Genomic DNA, 18,031 nt, shown 5'->3' with positions numbered 1-18,031 from the left:
ATCAATGTATTCATTGCACAAGTATGCAAAATGGTAAATCTGAACCACAACTATCATAAAATAAGACCACCAAATACTAATTTTTTCAGGTTCAAATTATTACCTAGGACATAGAGAAAGAACTTTAAATTGCTTAGCTGATCTTTACATACAAACTGGGTAAACTAAAAAATTCCCATATTCAGCATGGCAATTGCTACAGGAATTACTTTAAAATCAAACTACAGAAATGCAGTATTTTTATTGTACATCTCTCTTTAAAACTTTGGTTCATCAGCTGAAAACAGTAACTCTGAATAGTTTTCTTAATACTGTGCCAGGGAGAAAGGCAGTTGTTTCAGGTCATTGCAGTACCAGGCCAAACAGACAGTAAGGTTGAGGGGCCTTTGACACTGAAGTTTTGTCTTGGTTTGTATCAAGGTATATTATGTTTTAAATCCACATTTTTACTTGCCTTTGAACTAGACAATCAAGAACATATATAGTTATCAACTGTTGGGCCATCATTAAGTTAAATGGAACTCATACCCTACAGCAGAAGTTCAAGACAGAAAAATACCCATATTAGATACATCGCTATTACATTTTTTCTAAATACTCTGAAAAGAGATTCATGATGATTATGCTGAAATCCTGACTTACTATGTTTACAAAAGACACCATTTATACGGTCACCATCTTTTAACACTCCAGCAGGTAGAAAAGGACATCTTTCCAAACCTAAAAAAAACCACACTAGTGGTACATGATCGATGTATTTACCTTCAGACTTGCAAACTTCATGTTCAGACTTCAGAACACTTATAAGTAAGCTTATTTAAATGATGGGTTGGAAAACTCATTACTGCGATGGCGTATTATGTCATCTTTTGTGTACCAGCAAAATACATCAGAAGAGTAAAAAGACTGTTTCAATTACTCTGAAGCAAGGGGACTGCTGACATTACTTGAAATTAGTTTTGTCTGACGCAAAAATATGTAAAGATTAGGTAATTCTTGTAAGTGATCCCTCCTTTTCCTCTCAGAAGGAGAAATTAAGTGCAGAAAGAAACTTCACACCATTTACATCTTCTCTAGAAAAAGACTTCTCTACCTCAAGCCTTTAGGATTTTACATTCCAGGTCTTAACTTTCCACATGCTAAAAAGTGTTCCCTTTAAATATTTGACTACATCCAGATTTCTTCTTTCTCCCTTTTTTCACTAGGAGGAAGGCTCCTGCTCCACCTGAGGATTTGCAACTACAGAACCGATTCAGCATCCTCATTAGCAGTTAAGGGGCCAGGAGGGCAGTCAAATTGTCTGCGTTCAGTAGATCTGAGCTACACAGTAGAAGAGGGAAGTAGCAAGCACTAGCAAGGGATAGAGCTGACTGACTATCATCTAAGAAAGGTTGCTGTTTCCTAGTATTTGGATTCATGGCACTGTTGAAAGACTGCCAAAGCTTGTCCAGTCCTTAGACTGTTACTCCTTCTAGTCTTCTACCTGGGCAGCAGCTGTACAGCTAGGGAGACCTGGAAAGTACCAAGTATGATTACACGGCTCTGGAAGCTATGGTCAAGACCCAAGTGGTGTTCTCCCCAATTGTGCTAGTTAGCAGGAAAGGTGTGAGGAGCAGACAGATCCTACTGGTCAACAGCTGGCTGTGAACTGGTGCTGGCAGCAGGATTTTGGTTTCTGTGAGCACCAGAACCCTCTTTGAGAATCAAGCTCGGAAGAGATGGGGTCCATGTGACTACAGTGGGCAGAAGCATCTTCACCAACAGGCTGGTCAGCCTGGTAAAAAGCTTTTTTTAAACAAGGAACAATAAAGGAGCGAAAATACAAAAATACAACCAAATATCAAGTGACAAAGTAGCAGACTGAGGGCATGAGATGATGTGAACAAGAGCTACCTCAGTCAACAAATCAGGGCTGAAATAGTGTCACTCGAAGCACATGCACATAAATAAGGGAAGGCCTACAAAAAAACACTACAGGGAAAGCTCTCATCCTTGGGAATCAGCAGGATTGTATGCACACATGAAGCACCTGTGCACTAATGCATGTAGCATTGAAAACAAACAGGAGGAAAGCCACAGTCTCACTGGGATCACAAAGACTTCGTAGGATGGCTCACATTACTTACAAGGGTGCTGCCATGAATAAATACAGGCTTTTTACGAAGGACAAGCTGGGAATGCAGTGACAGGGAGATGCCCTTTATGTGAGGGAGCAGCAGGAATGCATGAGCTCTGTCTTGGGATGGATGATCAGACAGCTGAGAAATGGGCCAGGATGACCAGGCAGACCAACACAGGTGACATTGTTACAGATGCCCACTACAAGCCATCTGATCAGGATAACATCATCATGGACAAACTGATGAAGCATGGCCTGGGCAAGTAGATAGAGAGGTGGGTTGAAAAATGCCTGAACTGCCATGCTCAGAGGGTTATGAGCAGCAGCATGAAGTCTAGCCAGAGGCCAGTGTACTAGCAGTGTACCCAAGGGGTTAATACTATTAAATGTCTTTAGTAATGACCTAGATGATGGAACAGAGTGCATGTTTTCAGATAATGCAAAACTGTAAGGAGTATTTGATACACCTGTAGTTCTGCTGACATTTGGAGAGACCTTGACAGGCTAGAGAAACGGACTGACAGGAACCTTAAGCATTTCAGCAAAGGTAAGTGCAAACCCCACATACCAGCGTATGCTGGGGGCCAAACGGCTGGAAAGCAGCTTTGCAGAGAACAAACTTGGTAGAAAGCAAGCTGAACACATTCCATCAATGCGTACTTGTAGCAAGGAAGGCCAGCCACATCCTGGGCTGCATTGGGAACAGCTTTGCCAAGAGGCAAAGGGAGTTACTATTCAGCTCTGGTGAGACCACATCTGGAGTGCTGTGTCCTAGACTCCCCAATATGAGAGAGACTTGGACATACAAGGAAGCTAAGTAAAGGGCAATTAAGATAACTAACAGACTGGAGCATGTCATACAATGTGAGACTGAGCGAGATGTCTGTTTAGCCTCAGGAAGAGAAGGCTCAGTAGGATCTTATCAATCCCATGTATAAATACCTCACAGCTCCTTCATCTTTATACCCTCATAAATCCTCTCAGTTGTGTCCAGTGAGCAGACGAGGCAGTGGGCACAAACTGAAAGACAAGTACTTCCACCTGAACATAAAGAAAAACATGCCCCCAGCTTTTTTTTTTTTTATTGGTTGGGGTTTTTGTTTGTTGCAGGGTAGGGGTGGTGAGGGTTTTTTTTGGTTTGTTTGTTCGTTTTTTTTAAAACTGTGAGGGCAATTGAATACTGGAACATATAGCCCAGAGGGGCTATGGAGTCTGTATCCTTCCATACAATTGAAGTCTGACTGGACACAATCCTGGGACAACTTTCTCTAGCAGACTCTGCTCTGAACAGGCAAGCTGGATTGAAAGGCACCTCTGGAGTGTTTAACCTCAACTGTTCTACAGTTCTTTGATGCAAACCAGAACTTTAACACAGAGCTGTTCATACCTGTTCTGCACCTGTCCAGTCTTCATTTACAACAGATTACACGAGAAACATGTTATCCTGCATTTACACTCAAGACAGTACCCTTCACACATTAAAAAGAATGAAGCAGGTTGGTGGTTGGTTTTTTTTATTATAGGTCTGTAGGAGATGGCATGTTTAGTTTGGACTGCTGACTGGCAAATGCTGCCTAAAGAACAATAAAAAGTTGTATTTCTGTGAAAATAGGTACATCTGCATGTAGCTACATTTCAGATGCATAACTGTAGTCCCCCAAAACATCCTAGATTACAGAGATGTCGAACTAATGCATTTTATATTGTTTGTTCTTACAAGTTCAAAAGAACAAAAGCATTATCTAGATTAACAGCTATTATTCCTTCACTTACTTTCAAGAACGTAGTATCTTTGCAAACAGCTAAACTGATAGTCCATTCAGTTTATTGCAGAAGTTTTATTTCATGAATTATAATATGATAGTGACATACTGATATACCAACTGTAGTTTCAAACAATCAGGGCCAATACCTTACCTTGCACTGGTTCCAGCTTCTTAGAAGTTTGAATTTGTAAGCCTAGTTTTAATCTAACTTTGTAGTGAACTCACACTTAAATAAACACCCCCCTAAAACCAAACTTTTTTTTTTTCCATTTACTATAGTTTTCTGAAAACTATCGAGAAAAAACAGTCATATTCCAGATCAAAGTACTGTATAAGCATAGGACAAGCCATATCCTTATGGAATACCAGCCAAGTTTGAACTGAAATACATTTAAATACACAAATTGTATTTTTACAAAATGTAAAAATAAAAAACTGTATTTAATTCATTAAATAATTTCTTACATTTTTTGAAGAACCTGTGCCATTACAACTCCATTCGTTAAATCCTCCACTGTCTGGCATGGTGCCTCAACATTAAACGTCTGTATCTGTGGGAGAAAGGAAGAGGTTATCCTCTTTTACTTTAGTGTCAAGGGATTTTCAAAAGTAAAAAAAATGCTACCAAATAGAACAGTGTAAACCTCACATTTTTAGTGTACATGTTAGGAATTAAGAAGCTTTAGATTTAGTAGCAATCAAGGAAATAAACCACTGCCAGGGCTTAGTATCTTCGTTTTTGCAAACTTGTAAACTTTGCGACAAATAACAGCAGTATGTTCTCCACAAAGCTATTTTTCTAATTTGGAAAGTCACTGGGCCTTTTGTTCTCCCATTCAAGTACTTCTGGAGCATATACTCAAGTAGACTCTTTCAATGAATACACACAAGAAACTCAGCTTTTAGAAGTTACCCAGATCACACAAAGCTCTCAGGCTCCCCACAACCAGAATATCAAATGTAGAGGGACATACATACTCCAAACATAACTATTCCATACTATCAGATGGAAGAGGGGACCACAATGCTGCTAAACCCCAACAAGTTTATGCACTACTACTGTTTCAAAGGTTTCAAGGCATTTTATTAACGGTGACAGACAGTAAGGTCCACAATGACAAGTCTCTGATCTTCAGATGGAAGCTAAGATTCCAAAAATGCTGCTATTCTGAAGGGGAATGCCGAGGACCATAGGACTGAGCTGTTTGATGACAGAATTACTTATGACTAAAGATGAGTTAGTTTGGACTAATTCCCCTCCAGACTGCCCACTGAACACACTGAAACCAACCTAAAGTTAATTTTCTGAGGATGCTGTGTAATAGTCTAGGTTACACAGGAGCAAGAATAATCTCTTAACAAAAACACACTTAGGTTCTATATGGCTTCTATTCATCAACTCCATTTTCATGCATATAGCATACAAGCTATCTGAAACCCTCCCCCTGCCATATCAGCAAATGTACAAATACACAAGGCAAAGCTGCTCTTCTTCCTCCCTTGGTGTGGAAAAGAGCCTTTCTACTTCAGCATTTTTTCCAACCGGTCTAAGTTATTTGATCATTTACTTGAAATGAACACTATTTTTAAAGGATGTGGTTGAGTTTTGTGAAAATAGTTTTGATTACATCATTTAGATGTTATCTGTCTAGTGTGTCTGCTATCATCACCCTCAAGGGTTAAACCATGACATCATAATATCTTTGGAATGTCATGTAAGCAGTCTAGCAGCATCACTTAACATTAGTTTGCAGAACAAGCACCTAGGTGAATGCTCCTTTCTTCCTCTGGAAAAAAAAACCCTAGCACTCAATTGGGGGAGGGGGAAGGCAACAGTGCCCACAAATAGCCAAAAAACCGAGCTCTCGAAGCACGAAGCACGTTTGCTGATCAAGTTCAACAGTGACCGATGATTCATGAATGATGTCCATGTTCCAAGAGTACAAGAACAAATTACTGTGTGGCATACAAAACAGGCAGAAGTGACTTCTGCACTTCGGATACAGTAGATTTTCCTATAGCTTGTGCTGAGCTACCCAGAAAACACAGCTCCTTGCTTTTTTTCCAGAGAATCAAGAAGCCATCACAGATTGTCAAGACACTGGGTAAAAATCAGGGTGGGTGGGTTGGGAAAAAAAAGCACACATGAAACACTACATAACAGGATATAACACCAAATTGCTATTTTGCAAGAAAATTGAATTTACTTACAGTCTCTGAATTGCAATACTGTTGAAGGAATACAGAGACAATTCTGAATCTGAATCCACAAACTCAGCAACACACTAAACAGGAAATACTTTCTAGCAAAAAAGAGCTACATCATCATGGATGCTTATGCCTGAAGAAGTTCCAAGATGCTATGAAGATAAAATTCTCAGCATAGCCAATGAAAACTTGCTTCTACTTTTGCATATTCTACCTTTAAATAATGAAAATTTAAATCACTTTGCTGTACAATAGACAAATTTAAAAAAATCACTTAAGAACTACGATTTTTCAAAAATAGTCAAAGTGAAATGCTCTTTTCAAATAAGTAATACCAACATCAAGGAGGTCTTCAAACAGAGTGCAAACTACTCAGATTTTTTTAAATTAATTTTACATCTTGGTATATGAAAGACTTTCTTGACTAAATAAAAGTGTACATAGGAGATACCACTACAGTGACAGAAGAAAAGTTGCTATGCCTATTTCTGCAACACAGAGAAACAAAATGCACACTCTGCTGTTTTATAACTCATTTTAATATCATAATTCCCCAATACTTTATGTACATGAACAAGAAAAGGTTAACACTATCATTAAGGCTCAGGTAACCAGTCTGAACTCTTTTGTTCTCCACAGTCACGTAGGCACATAACCACTGAGGACAATAATGCCTTTCACAGTTAGATGACAAAGAACAGAAAGAGACAGACTAAAATTAATTTTATGACTTGTTTCTTCACATACATTTGAATTTTATAATAAATGTCTTTGCTTGCATAGGAAAGGAATATACAGCATAATACCTCAATTAAGGTGTCAAATTTATGCTACAAAACACATATTCAGCTCCTAAAACAAAGGAACTATATCCTTTCCAAATCCTTCAGATAGGTAATGAATTTTCTTCCAAAACAACCTACATAAAACAGCTTTACAAATTTATGTCAAACTCCCATACCATTCTCAGATAGTTCTACAAAATGCAAAACAACCTCAAAAACCAGTGTTCAATCTCCTGAAGGGAGAAGAATGGTAAGAATGTAGCAACGCAGAAGCAAAGTCCAGCTACAGAGACAAAGAAAATACTTTTTGTGTGTGCCTCTAAACAGCTATTCAAGAACAGCTGTTAAAACACTGTCCTTCCTGTGCACTGTGATGCATTTCCCCTGGAAGACTTCTGTCTCACCCTGCTGGAACTGCTCCTACTTCTTGAGTGTTTGCAATACAGACCCCATCGTTAGCTCCCCAAAGCTGTAAATTAAGTCTCATTCCCTGGTACGATTTTTTCCACTTTTTGTACCACTATATGGAGCCTTGACATCATGCCTGAGTGGCGAGATGCCATCCAGAGGGACCTGGACAAGCTTGAGAAGTGGGCCCATGTGAACCTCTTGAGTCTCAAAGACAAGTGCAAGGTCCCACACCTGGGGCATGGAAACTTCTGGTATCATATCAATACAGGCTGGGGGATGAAGGGATTAAGAGCAGCACTTGTGAAGGAGGACTTGGGAGTATTTGTGGATGAAAAGCTGGACATAAGTCAGTAACATGCATTCACAGCCCAGAAAGCCAAACGTATCCTGGACTGCATCTAAAGAAGCATGCCAGCAGGTCAAAGGAGGTGATTCTGCCCCTCTGCTCCACTTGGGTGCGACCCCACCTGGAGCACTGTGTCCAGCTCTGGGGCTCCCAGTACAGGAAAGACATGGACCTGTTTGTGTGGGTCAAGAGAAGGGCCACAAAAATTGTCAAAAGGATGGAATACCTCTTACGTGAGGAAAGGCTGAGAGAGTTGTGATTGTTCCACTTGGAGAAGAGAAGGCTCCAGGGAGAACTTATTGCAGCCTTTCAGTACTTAAAGGGGGCTTATGAGGAAGATGGGGACAGACTTTTAGTAGGTCCTGTAGCAACAGGACAAGGGGTAATGGTTTTAAACTAAAAGAGGGTAGATTCAGACTAGGTATAAGGAATAAATTTTTTATGATGAAGGTGGTGAAACACTGGAACAGGCTGCCCAGAGAGGTGGAAGATGGCCCATCCTTGGAAACATTCAAGCAGGTTGAATGAGGCTCTGAGCAACCTCATCTAGTTGAAAATGTCACTGCTCATTGCAGGGGGTTTGGACTAGATGACCTTTAAAACGTTCCTTCCAACCCAAACTATTCTATGATTCTTTCAGACAAGAGCTGGGGGGTGTGTGTTAGGGGAAAACACATGAACCACTTGGCTCAGTCGCTCAATCGCTACCTTTAGTAGGCCTTACACCTTCCATCAGCTACCATGTAATGAGAGAAAAGGGTTCTTTCATTTTATTAAATATTAATTCAGACCTCTGATCCACATGGTCATGAACATGAGCTGTCAATTTCTATATAACCTTAAAAAAAGGAGTAGCAGGTGACTGTTTCAGTGCAAAGAAGGCTGTCACTGGGGACTAAATAATAGCAGCAGGAAGTCAGAACCTTAGAAAAATCTGAGTTACAGTTCCAGATTACATATATGACTAGTGAGGGCTCATTAGCTACTAGAGATAGGAGGCAGAAACATATTTCATGAAAAATACTCATGATATGAAGGTCAGAGAACTGGACAAACACTCAGTTCTCAAGGACAGTAGCTGAAGACCAGGATAAGAGTTGTGATGGTGAACCCCACAAAGCTGGAAGAAAAAAAATTAAAAATAAAAAAAACCTACACAAAACCAACCTCACCCAATCTCCTTCCCCCCCCAAAGACAAAAAAAGCTCTCCAGCACCTTTCCCTTCTCAACACTAAGAGTTAGTGAAAGACCTGCTCTTTGCACAGTGATTATATACGTAGTTTGGGTTTTATTGCTGGTGCAGTTTCATAACATACCTTTTGTTTTCTTTTGTAATAATAGCTGAAATCTTTATTAGAGGTTCTCGTGTCACTGGTTATCTTAAACACAACAAAAGGTTAATACCCTTTTTCAATTAGTTTCCAATTATTTACGTCCCAAAGTACTCTGCAACCTACAAATGATCGTTTTGAATTACTTACCCAGTATTTCCCTACATTTTTGTAACAGACTATGCAAGCTTACAACTAGCTGCCATGTAGAGCTTAGAACAATACTGTATCACCACAGAAGAAAGAAGATCACACAGCTAAGAGAGGAAGAAGTGGCTAAAAGGAGAGGAGTAAGAACAAGAAAAGAACCAGGCTCACTGGCTTTGATGCGAATCGCTACTCCAGTCATTAGCAAGAACACTTGAAAGAGCAAACTGGCAGAGATGATTAAGGAGGGTTGGATACTTATGGCCTCATACATTCACTCAGTATTACCTAAAACATCCACAAGAATCCCACACTACAACTTCACCCAGCTTCAGTGCCCAGAGGAAACCAGACCATCAGGTTTTTTCAGGATAAGCTAATTATGTGATACAGAAAGTTGTTCTTCCTCCGATGCCAAATTTTTGTATTGAGGCAGACCTGGCATAATGAGAATTGGATTCCTATCCTACAACCAGATCCTGTGCTTCTGGACAACTTTCCGGTTTCTTCACCCATTTTTCTCCTCCCAGCTGGTAGCACTGCTATCTTCTGCTTGAATAGTCATGCCCTAAGCTATTTTTTCATGCTTTCCAAGACAGTAGTAGACTGCATGGAACAAAGGGGATCCAGGTTCCCCAACAAACAAGTTTTATTCCAGGATTTGTATTTCTAGATGTTTTCACCAAATTTTAGGATGTCAGACCTCTCTTATTAAAAACACAAGAGTTACTTGAATTACTTTGCAATCCAGTCACAATGTTAGGCACTTAATTAGCAAAACAATGAAATGGCAAGGTCTTTACTGGCCAGAGTGGGGAGTTTTTTGGGGAGAAGTTGAATATTAATTTCCTTCTCATTTTATACATACTGTGTTTAACCTCATACCTGAACAGGACAAAGCCATGAAAGATCTCAGTCAAAATTCTTCATTCATAGATGAAGTTTTCCAAATATTAAATATTTCCTTTGCCGAAACAGAGTGCAGAAAGTAGGAGAGATACCTTGACTAAAGCTTAATCAAAGCTAATGTACCAACTCCTGGGGAGAAAATGAACATATTCCTTTCTTCAGTTGAAAGCTAGATGAGCCAGCTGATGAAAAAAAATATTACACAGCATTTGTGATGAAGATAAAATGAAAATATGATACACAATAGGAAGGTCTAATACAGCACCATAAACCACAGTTCTCTCTAAGCTTTTATCTACTTAATCATGTTTTATTAAAAGATAATATTTACCATTGATGCTGTCCCTTCTTTTATCAAAACACAAGTTATTTGTAAGTGCAAAACTGCCAAACATTACCTCAATACACCCACATTTATAGGATCCATACATTCACACTCCATCAGGCACCAATGAACTTGAGAAACCCAAAAAAGTGTCTTTTCAGACTAGAATCATCTTCTCATGGAAGAAAACACAAATGGCAGGGTTTACAGGAGGTGAACCGCTGGCTTCCTCTGCAGATCAGAGTGCAAAAATTTCCACCTCTACTACTCAGCGTTGACAAAAAAACATAATTAAAGTGATGTCACATTAAACATGTAGGTTATCTTCTGTCTTCAACACTCTTTGACTCATTGAAGCCTAGATGATAATGCAACCCATAGAACTGGGAGGCATGAAGTTTCACCAAAGGCGGATAATGGAATTGTTCTCTAAAAGTAGGTATGCAGATGAATAGCAAAACAGTACTCAATGAACAAAAGAGTAAAGTTCTTTTTACCCTGAATGAAGACTGACAGGCTACTAAAAACCTGAATAGCACCAGGCAAATGTGCCCAAACTGATCCATAGCAAGACAAAGGACAGGCAGCAAGGCATAGCTTCAATCTGATGGCATAAGACAAAGCAAAATCCATTAACTTATCCGCTAGTGCTTTGCTAGAAAGCTTTGCATACTAGCAGTCCAAATTTATACATATTTCTAATATTACTTAAACAAAACAAGAAAAGGTGAACATAGAAGGCAGCTTTTCCCTTGCAAGATAAAGAAAAAGAAGAATAACTATTTAAAGCCCACAACTCCACCTTCTTGCAGCTGTAATTTAGATGAAAAGTACTGTTTCTATTGACAGGCAGAATAAAGAGCTCTTCACCCAAGGCACAGAAGCTAATCCAAGAGCACTAAGTTCTACTGAAATATCATCCACACAAACTTTCTGATCAGTGTGGATGCTCAATCTTTCACAGGATCACAAAAGTAAGAAAAACTTAGCAGCTGAAAGATAGGATTCAGAAAGAGTTGGCAGTAAGTCTTCATCAGGCTAAGAGATTTCAGACTTAGCAGATTCTATAACTGGTAACACACATGTATAGCATACCACTAAATTTAGCACATCTTACAGTTCAGGTCCCCATTTCCAGGACTTACATTTCAGTAAATATTTTCTTGAACTTCATGGAGACTGCGTAGGTATACAGAACAAGATTCTTCCCAGAGACCGACCAAATTCCATGATTCCTTAAAAAAAGGCAGGAGCCACCACTGAGCAGGCTGCCATCTTTTGGCATTGTCCACAAAATAAAATCAGCTAAACCACGCCAGAGTGATCCAGTCCTGCTGGTTTCTTCCCCTTTCCACCAAATGGGCAGCAAAGTTAATAAAACAACCATAATCTGTCACAATTAAACACAACTTATTTCTACTTGTTCCTATCCTTAAGTAAAACTATGGATACCTTGCTGCCATGGCAAACAAGTTCACTCAAAGGTTTACCTTAATTAATCCAGTAATACAGAAAAGGCTATAACACATTTAATACTTTTCAGATCTGCAATGAATAAAATACAGAGGCTCATTTCCTAGATTTAATGCCTCCAAAACACACATCACATGTGGCATGAATACCCACTTGTTGTTTATCTTAAGTATGTAAAACTTAGCTACCTTGAGATTTAGCTCCAGTCAACAGGACTTCCACAGAGGTCACAGCACTGTACTTCTGGTGTAGTGTACTCCTGCAAAGAAGCTTGAAGCTAAATGGCATGAAAGAGCCCTATGAATTCTAGGGATGAACTACATTATCATCAGATTTACAATGCATCTTTTTGTGCAATACTTGCTCCACTATATGCACCACTCCAAAAACATTTCCTGTGTGCCCCCTCTGAAAAGCTGCCATCCCCCTGTGGCCTCAGCTTGTCCACTGAAACACAACTCCAGCTTTGTTTTCATTCAGAAGCTTTCGTCCGCCGCAATGGCTGGACTCCCCCTGCCTTTAACCTTCGAGAGCTCTTCCCTCTGCAAAAACCTTCCTCCTCCTTTCTATGCTGTCCCTTCTTCATTGCCCCGAATGAGAAGTACTAAGTAACTCACAAAAATGACTGTCATGTATGGCAATGTAAAGCAGCCAGGAAAACAGCTCATGCATACTCTGCAGGGCAGAAAACCACTACTGGTAGGTTGGGAAACCAGTCAATCCCTTTCCTGTGTGGGACATCGTGCCACACTGTTGGCAGCAAAAGATGTAAGAAGGACACTACTACCCTCTTCCCCTCACCTCCAGCCACACATTCCCGCCTAACTTTGTGCTAGTGTTAGTTGCTCTGTAGCCACCAACCTTGTTGATTTGGGTTTTTTTTTAATTAGTGACTAGGACTTGTGAATTAAATCGATTAAGCAACTTAAGTCTTTCTAAATTATCACAGTACTCAAGGCTCCTCAGCTCAGCCAAGAAAGCAGATAGCAGGAATTGCAATTGAGCCTTGGGCCCCTTTTCTCCCTTCCCTGCTGCACAACTTGGAAGTATGCAATTGCTCTACACAACAAGTCGAACACATTGCAGCAAAGACTTCTGATGGTCCAGGAAGAATAAAATGTCAGAACACTGCCTTCCAGTTCAAGCGCCTCAAAACAATCTCACAATAAGACAAAGGTAATTGTGCAAAATTCATGATTTCACTTCACCTCTTTGAAAGAACTGCTTAAGTATTTCAAAAGAACAGAGAAACAGGTTTCTCTCCTCACCTCCCACCCTGAGATTAACAAGCTAACAGAAAAGTTGCTTCCTTTACGCTGCTTAAGGTTCACAGTTCCTAGCAGCAAAATCTGTTTCTTCTCCAAGCAACATCTCACTATCCCACCCCAAAAAATGAGGGGGCAGAACTAGAAGCTGAAATTGAACACATGCTGAATCACATCTAAACTTTTCTTCAGAGAACTAGTAATTGTTATACAGTTACCACTGCTACAGAGCAGCTCTTCAGAAAGGAGTAAATTGGAAAAATGCACAATTTGGAATAAGGCCCCAAAGAATGAAAGTCTTAACACTGTGTCAAAACACACAAAAGAATAATGCCTGCACCTCCAAATCCTGTGTTCAGCCTTCCTTCCTGTTGTTGACTTAAAAGAAAGGGGGAGGGAGGGAAGGAATACATACAAACTCAAGGTTATTGTCTTTAATTATCATATTAATGTATTATCAGCCCTATACCCTTGCTCTGCAATACAGTGTTTAATAAGAGAAGTTCTTCTGCCTCTGTTTGACCTCTCAGCAACAGGTCAAAAAAATCCCTATAGCCTAATAATGACACTAGACAGCCCAGCTCCTTCAAACATAGTGATATTCTGAGCATAACCATTCACTACCCTAGAAAACTACCCCTAAAAGGATGGAGCAACAAATTCTTTACCATCTTAGTGAGAGGTTATCAAAAACAAAAAATGTTGCTCAATGCACTGGTCTGTCACAGCTGATACAGGGGCTGTGGGCTGCCATATATCTCAGCCCATGCTCCACAACTGCTGGCAAGCTCAGTGGTTTTTTTCCCTTCTGTCTGAGCAGCAACATATTCAAACAACTATCTTCTTGACCTGCTGTCATATCCAGCATAATCAACCAGTCCTGAAACGTGGCGTTTTCTTCAAGAGGTAAGAGATACTGATGTGATGATATCATCAAAAGAAAATGAAACCCTACAACTTTGTCGTCAATGATTAAGCACTGAAAGAAGAGAGTTTAAACAGGATTAGCAAGTCTCATACCATCTTGGCATCTACAAGAAACCTGAAGAGTACTTAAAACCACAGACACAGAAGAACCAAGAACAGCATAGTCTAAAGAGGAGGCAATTGGACAGCAGGAGACAACACAACTTTCCTAGTAAATTCCAGCAGATTTGATTCTCTCCGAAAAGGGTGCCCACAGACCATTTACAAGCAGCCCTGGTTGAGGAATCAAAATCCATTTCAGCACTTGCTCACATGGGCTCCATATTTCAAACTAACAGAGGCAAATCCTTCCAGCCCGGGATAGGCCACCACACAGAAGACAAAGATACACTGTACTGAAAAGACTTTTTTCAGCCAAAAAGGAGACAGGTTAAAGGATTGATAGCATGTAAACAGCCAGAGTGCTTTTAAAATGGAGGGTGCCCCAACACTGGCCTTGTACAGTGTTTACGAAATTCTCACTTATCATAAAGGTTTTAATATGTCTACCACGGAAACTATTTGGCCTCGAGGGTTGAAAGAGAAAGCAAGCATCCAAGATGCAGCACATGGCAAAGTAAGATATATTTATCATAACGAAGGAAAGAAAGTTCATGACATCTCCACAGCAATCTGCTACTTAAACCAGGAAGCAGTGACCTCTTTGAGGCATCCTGCTGTTCATATACCAGTGTTAAGCAATCTTCTCAGTATCACGTCTTAGTTGTATGTTAAAAATTTCTCAAGATTACATTGCAAAAGCCTGTAGCCATCACACTGAATTTAGATCTAGACATACTCAAGCGTAACTGTCATATGCACATTTGACAGCTCTCCATGTTTTAAGAAACAACTCAGTGATGTATCAGAGTTAAAAGCACTCCTGACACTACACATAAATTAAAAAAAAGATTTAAAAGTGTATTCATATGTGGACCAATCATAAGTTTTAAACTGAAAAGATGTGAATCTGTATTTGATATGCTGGTCAATTTCAGTATCATCACAGGTTTATCTCACAGCCACATTTTTCTAAACTGCTTTGGCTGCAGTGCAGCTTAGATAACTATACCACAGTGCCTACAACAGTCTCAGAAGAGGCTTCTGGGAGATTTTTGGTAGAGCAATAGTTCTGCATTTACAGTAGGCTACAAACACTGCTGAAGTATAAATACCAACTTTGATATCTCAGTAGCTGGGCTCCAGTCCTTCACTCAGTTTCGTCCAAATTGCCACTACCCTGCCTGGTTCAAAATAACATCATGGTCACTGGCTGAAGTGGTAGGAAGCAAAATCTCTCCCAGATGTTTAAAATCCTGAACAAAAGTTATTCAGGAACCCATTTGACAATGCTGTCAAAGAGGGAAAGAACCCCAGCTAGACCACAACACCAAACATCGGAGTGCTCACAATATATTAAAGAATAAAACAAAATATATTCACAAGTAAGCAGTTTACTCCTACTTAAAGATGCCAGAATAGGAAATGCAGACACACAAGGTAAAATGGCTTGAGGGATATTGTTATTCATTAAAATCATTGGCAGAGGGAGGAGCAGTTTGATCTCAACCTACATCTATCTGAGCCAACACAACAACAAAGTTTAGGTTGAACAGGTTCTCAGACTTGTGGAAAGCCTTATCTACTCAAAACACAAATAAACCAGTTCAAGTACTTCTTCATGAATGTGAAGCAAGCCATCTGGGAGGTTAAACCAGTTCTTAAGAACAGCCAGCTCCTCTAGCATAATGGGAAAACTGGTCATCCCAGGTATGCATAAACTGCAATTAAAACAGCTCTATTCTCCCATCTAAATGAACGGTTTCCCAAGAATCATTATGGGGCTTGAGAGAAAGCCAGACAAAAAAAGAAACCTTGTTTATACAGCCAGTTTCACTGAGGACTAAAAAAAAAATTCATTGCCTCTTTTGCAAGTTTCACGTATCCTGAAATAAACTGAAATCACCTTTCCTCATATTTTTTACTGAATCTGTTTCAAAGTCACTTTCAAACAAAAATACTGAAATAATAAAAATGACCCATAACCCCACACATTTATCTAAGAAACTCACTGACAAATGCTAATGCTGTTTAAGAAGGATTTCTGTCAACCAAAAAAGATGCTGCCAGTTTCTTGATTAGCTCAATATCTGAAGGGGTGCAAAGGTTAGAAACGTAAAAGGGATCTGCGTGGATTATTACTACGGGCAGGACAAGACTCCACTGTGTAGGCAGTTTCAGGACCAAAGATTATAAATACCAGCTACTGCTCAAACATGACCATATGACAGTAATAATTCCTACAGATGGTCAATGCCCCAAGACTTTTTCTGTTACTGTGATTTCTCTCTCTATGCTTTCAATTTTTGCATCTACTTTTCCAGGACAGCTTTTTGTGCCAAGGTAATTTTTTTCAATGGTTTAACTTTTCTAAGAAAGTACAGGTTATTTTCAAGGGTAATAGTACAGTTTGCTGCTCAGATCAATTGCCTCAACTACCAACCTCAAATGTGGCAAGGAAAAAACAAACAAACAAACCAAACAAATCACTAGTTCTCTCTACTATTTTGTTTAATGCAGAAAATAAGTGAAATTTTCACTGAAACTGAATAGACTTCACATACATTGTCCTCTTCATCTCCACAAACAAGAACCTGTGACACTTATTTACTGTTGAGACTAATACAACTTCCACCACAACTGAACACATGCAGAAGTTAATAAAACAATCCTTTCCAACACATACAAAACCACTGGTTTGTACTATATTTGGCTGTACAAAGAATTCTTCTGGGGAACAGGGAAGTAGCCACTGCCTTCTTACTTTGCATTTTGTGATTTCCCTAGCAAACATCTTAAACTTCGGAAGTTTTAAAAACAATTTTGTTGAAATATTAACACCTCAAATTCAAACTTGAACAGAATATTTAAGTAACAGAATAATGGAGTATTTTTAGTTTTGAAGTCTTTTCAGACTTGACACAGGCTTCTGCACAGATGCTATACTTCAACAAAATATTCTCAAGTCATTAACAATTTTATCCAGCCTGCGACTGGATGATGGGTAGGATCAACAGTTCAAATAACTCTTAACAGGCCATCAAGAGAAAATTCAATCTCTTTTATCATGCAGCATTTCCCGTGTTGCACATACAGTAGTCTCACACACAAAGGAAAGAGTTAGTCTGTTGGTTACTTGGAAATCTGGGGAGTTAGAAGCGCACTGGGACTGTGGACACTTGCCAGGTAAGATTTCAAGCTTTTGCTTCTCCAATTGGTACAGCTGCTTTACTGCCAGAGAGCACAAGAGGAACATATCTAAAACAGCTAAAACAAAGACACATGAAAACTAGCAGCATGTAACAACAGATGTTTCCCCCATTGCTCCCCAGTAAACCTTCCTCTTTCTCCTAGCAGCAATCCTTTCACTCAGGCTTTCTTTGCCAGGATTCACACACATCAACTTCCTCATCAATTCTATTGGTAAGAGGACTTTCTTTCCCAACACCTGACAAAGAAAGTACAGGAAGCCAAAAACTGGACAAGTGGCCAACAAAGATGCAAAGATCGGCAAGAATGCGAAGGAAAGAGACACTTGGTTACTTAATCCAGACCTCTATGAAGCACTGAGGTACCCTCTTCCCCCAAACCTCCACCTTCTGTACTTTGCAGGCCACCTGCTCACCGCTTGACAGTCACTGAATTCCCCTTGCTCATCCCCCTTTTGACCCTCACAGAGAAACCTAACCTGTCATTTCCCAGTAACTTACTCATCACCATCACAGGTTTAGCTCCTGTGCAACAGACACAACAAGGCAAGCTCCGGCCTTGCACTGACTAAACACGTAAGAGAAAATCTCATTTTCTTTAACAATCAGTTGTACTCCTGGGTTTTATGTACTGGGTATTTCCTTGCCAATTTTGGTGATGGAGTGAGAGAAAAAAAAACAAAACAAAAGAAAAAACCAGCCCCTAAACC

The 18,031-nt window shown here is 39.7% G+C and overlaps 1 protein-coding gene across 4 annotated transcripts in view; it reads right to left on the bottom strand.

The window, feature by feature from the left end:
- Positions 1-18,031, bottom strand: part of HOOK3 (hook microtubule tethering protein 3) — a 94,580-nt gene that overhangs the window by 75,573 nt on the left and 976 nt on the right. For 3 of the 4 annotated variants that reach the window (XM_055790840.1, XM_055790839.1, XM_055790841.1), the window contains exon 2: positions 4,351-4,436. In XM_055790840.1, coding sequence (XP_055646815.1) covers positions 4,351-4,436 — 86 coding nt within the window. Of the gene's footprint in view, positions 1-4,350; positions 4,437-18,031 lie in introns of those variants that run through there. The other variant, XM_055790843.1, reaches the window with a different exon arrangement.

This window comes from Falco peregrinus, chromosome Z, assembly GCF_023634155.1.
Source record: "Falco peregrinus isolate bFalPer1 chromosome Z, bFalPer1.pri, whole genome shotgun sequence".
In the NCBI taxonomy this organism is placed as follows: Eukaryota; Metazoa; Chordata; class Aves; order Falconiformes; family Falconidae; genus Falco; species Falco peregrinus.
The sequence above is the reverse complement of the archived record's forward strand: the minus strand, read 5'-3'. Positions and strand labels throughout refer to the sequence as shown.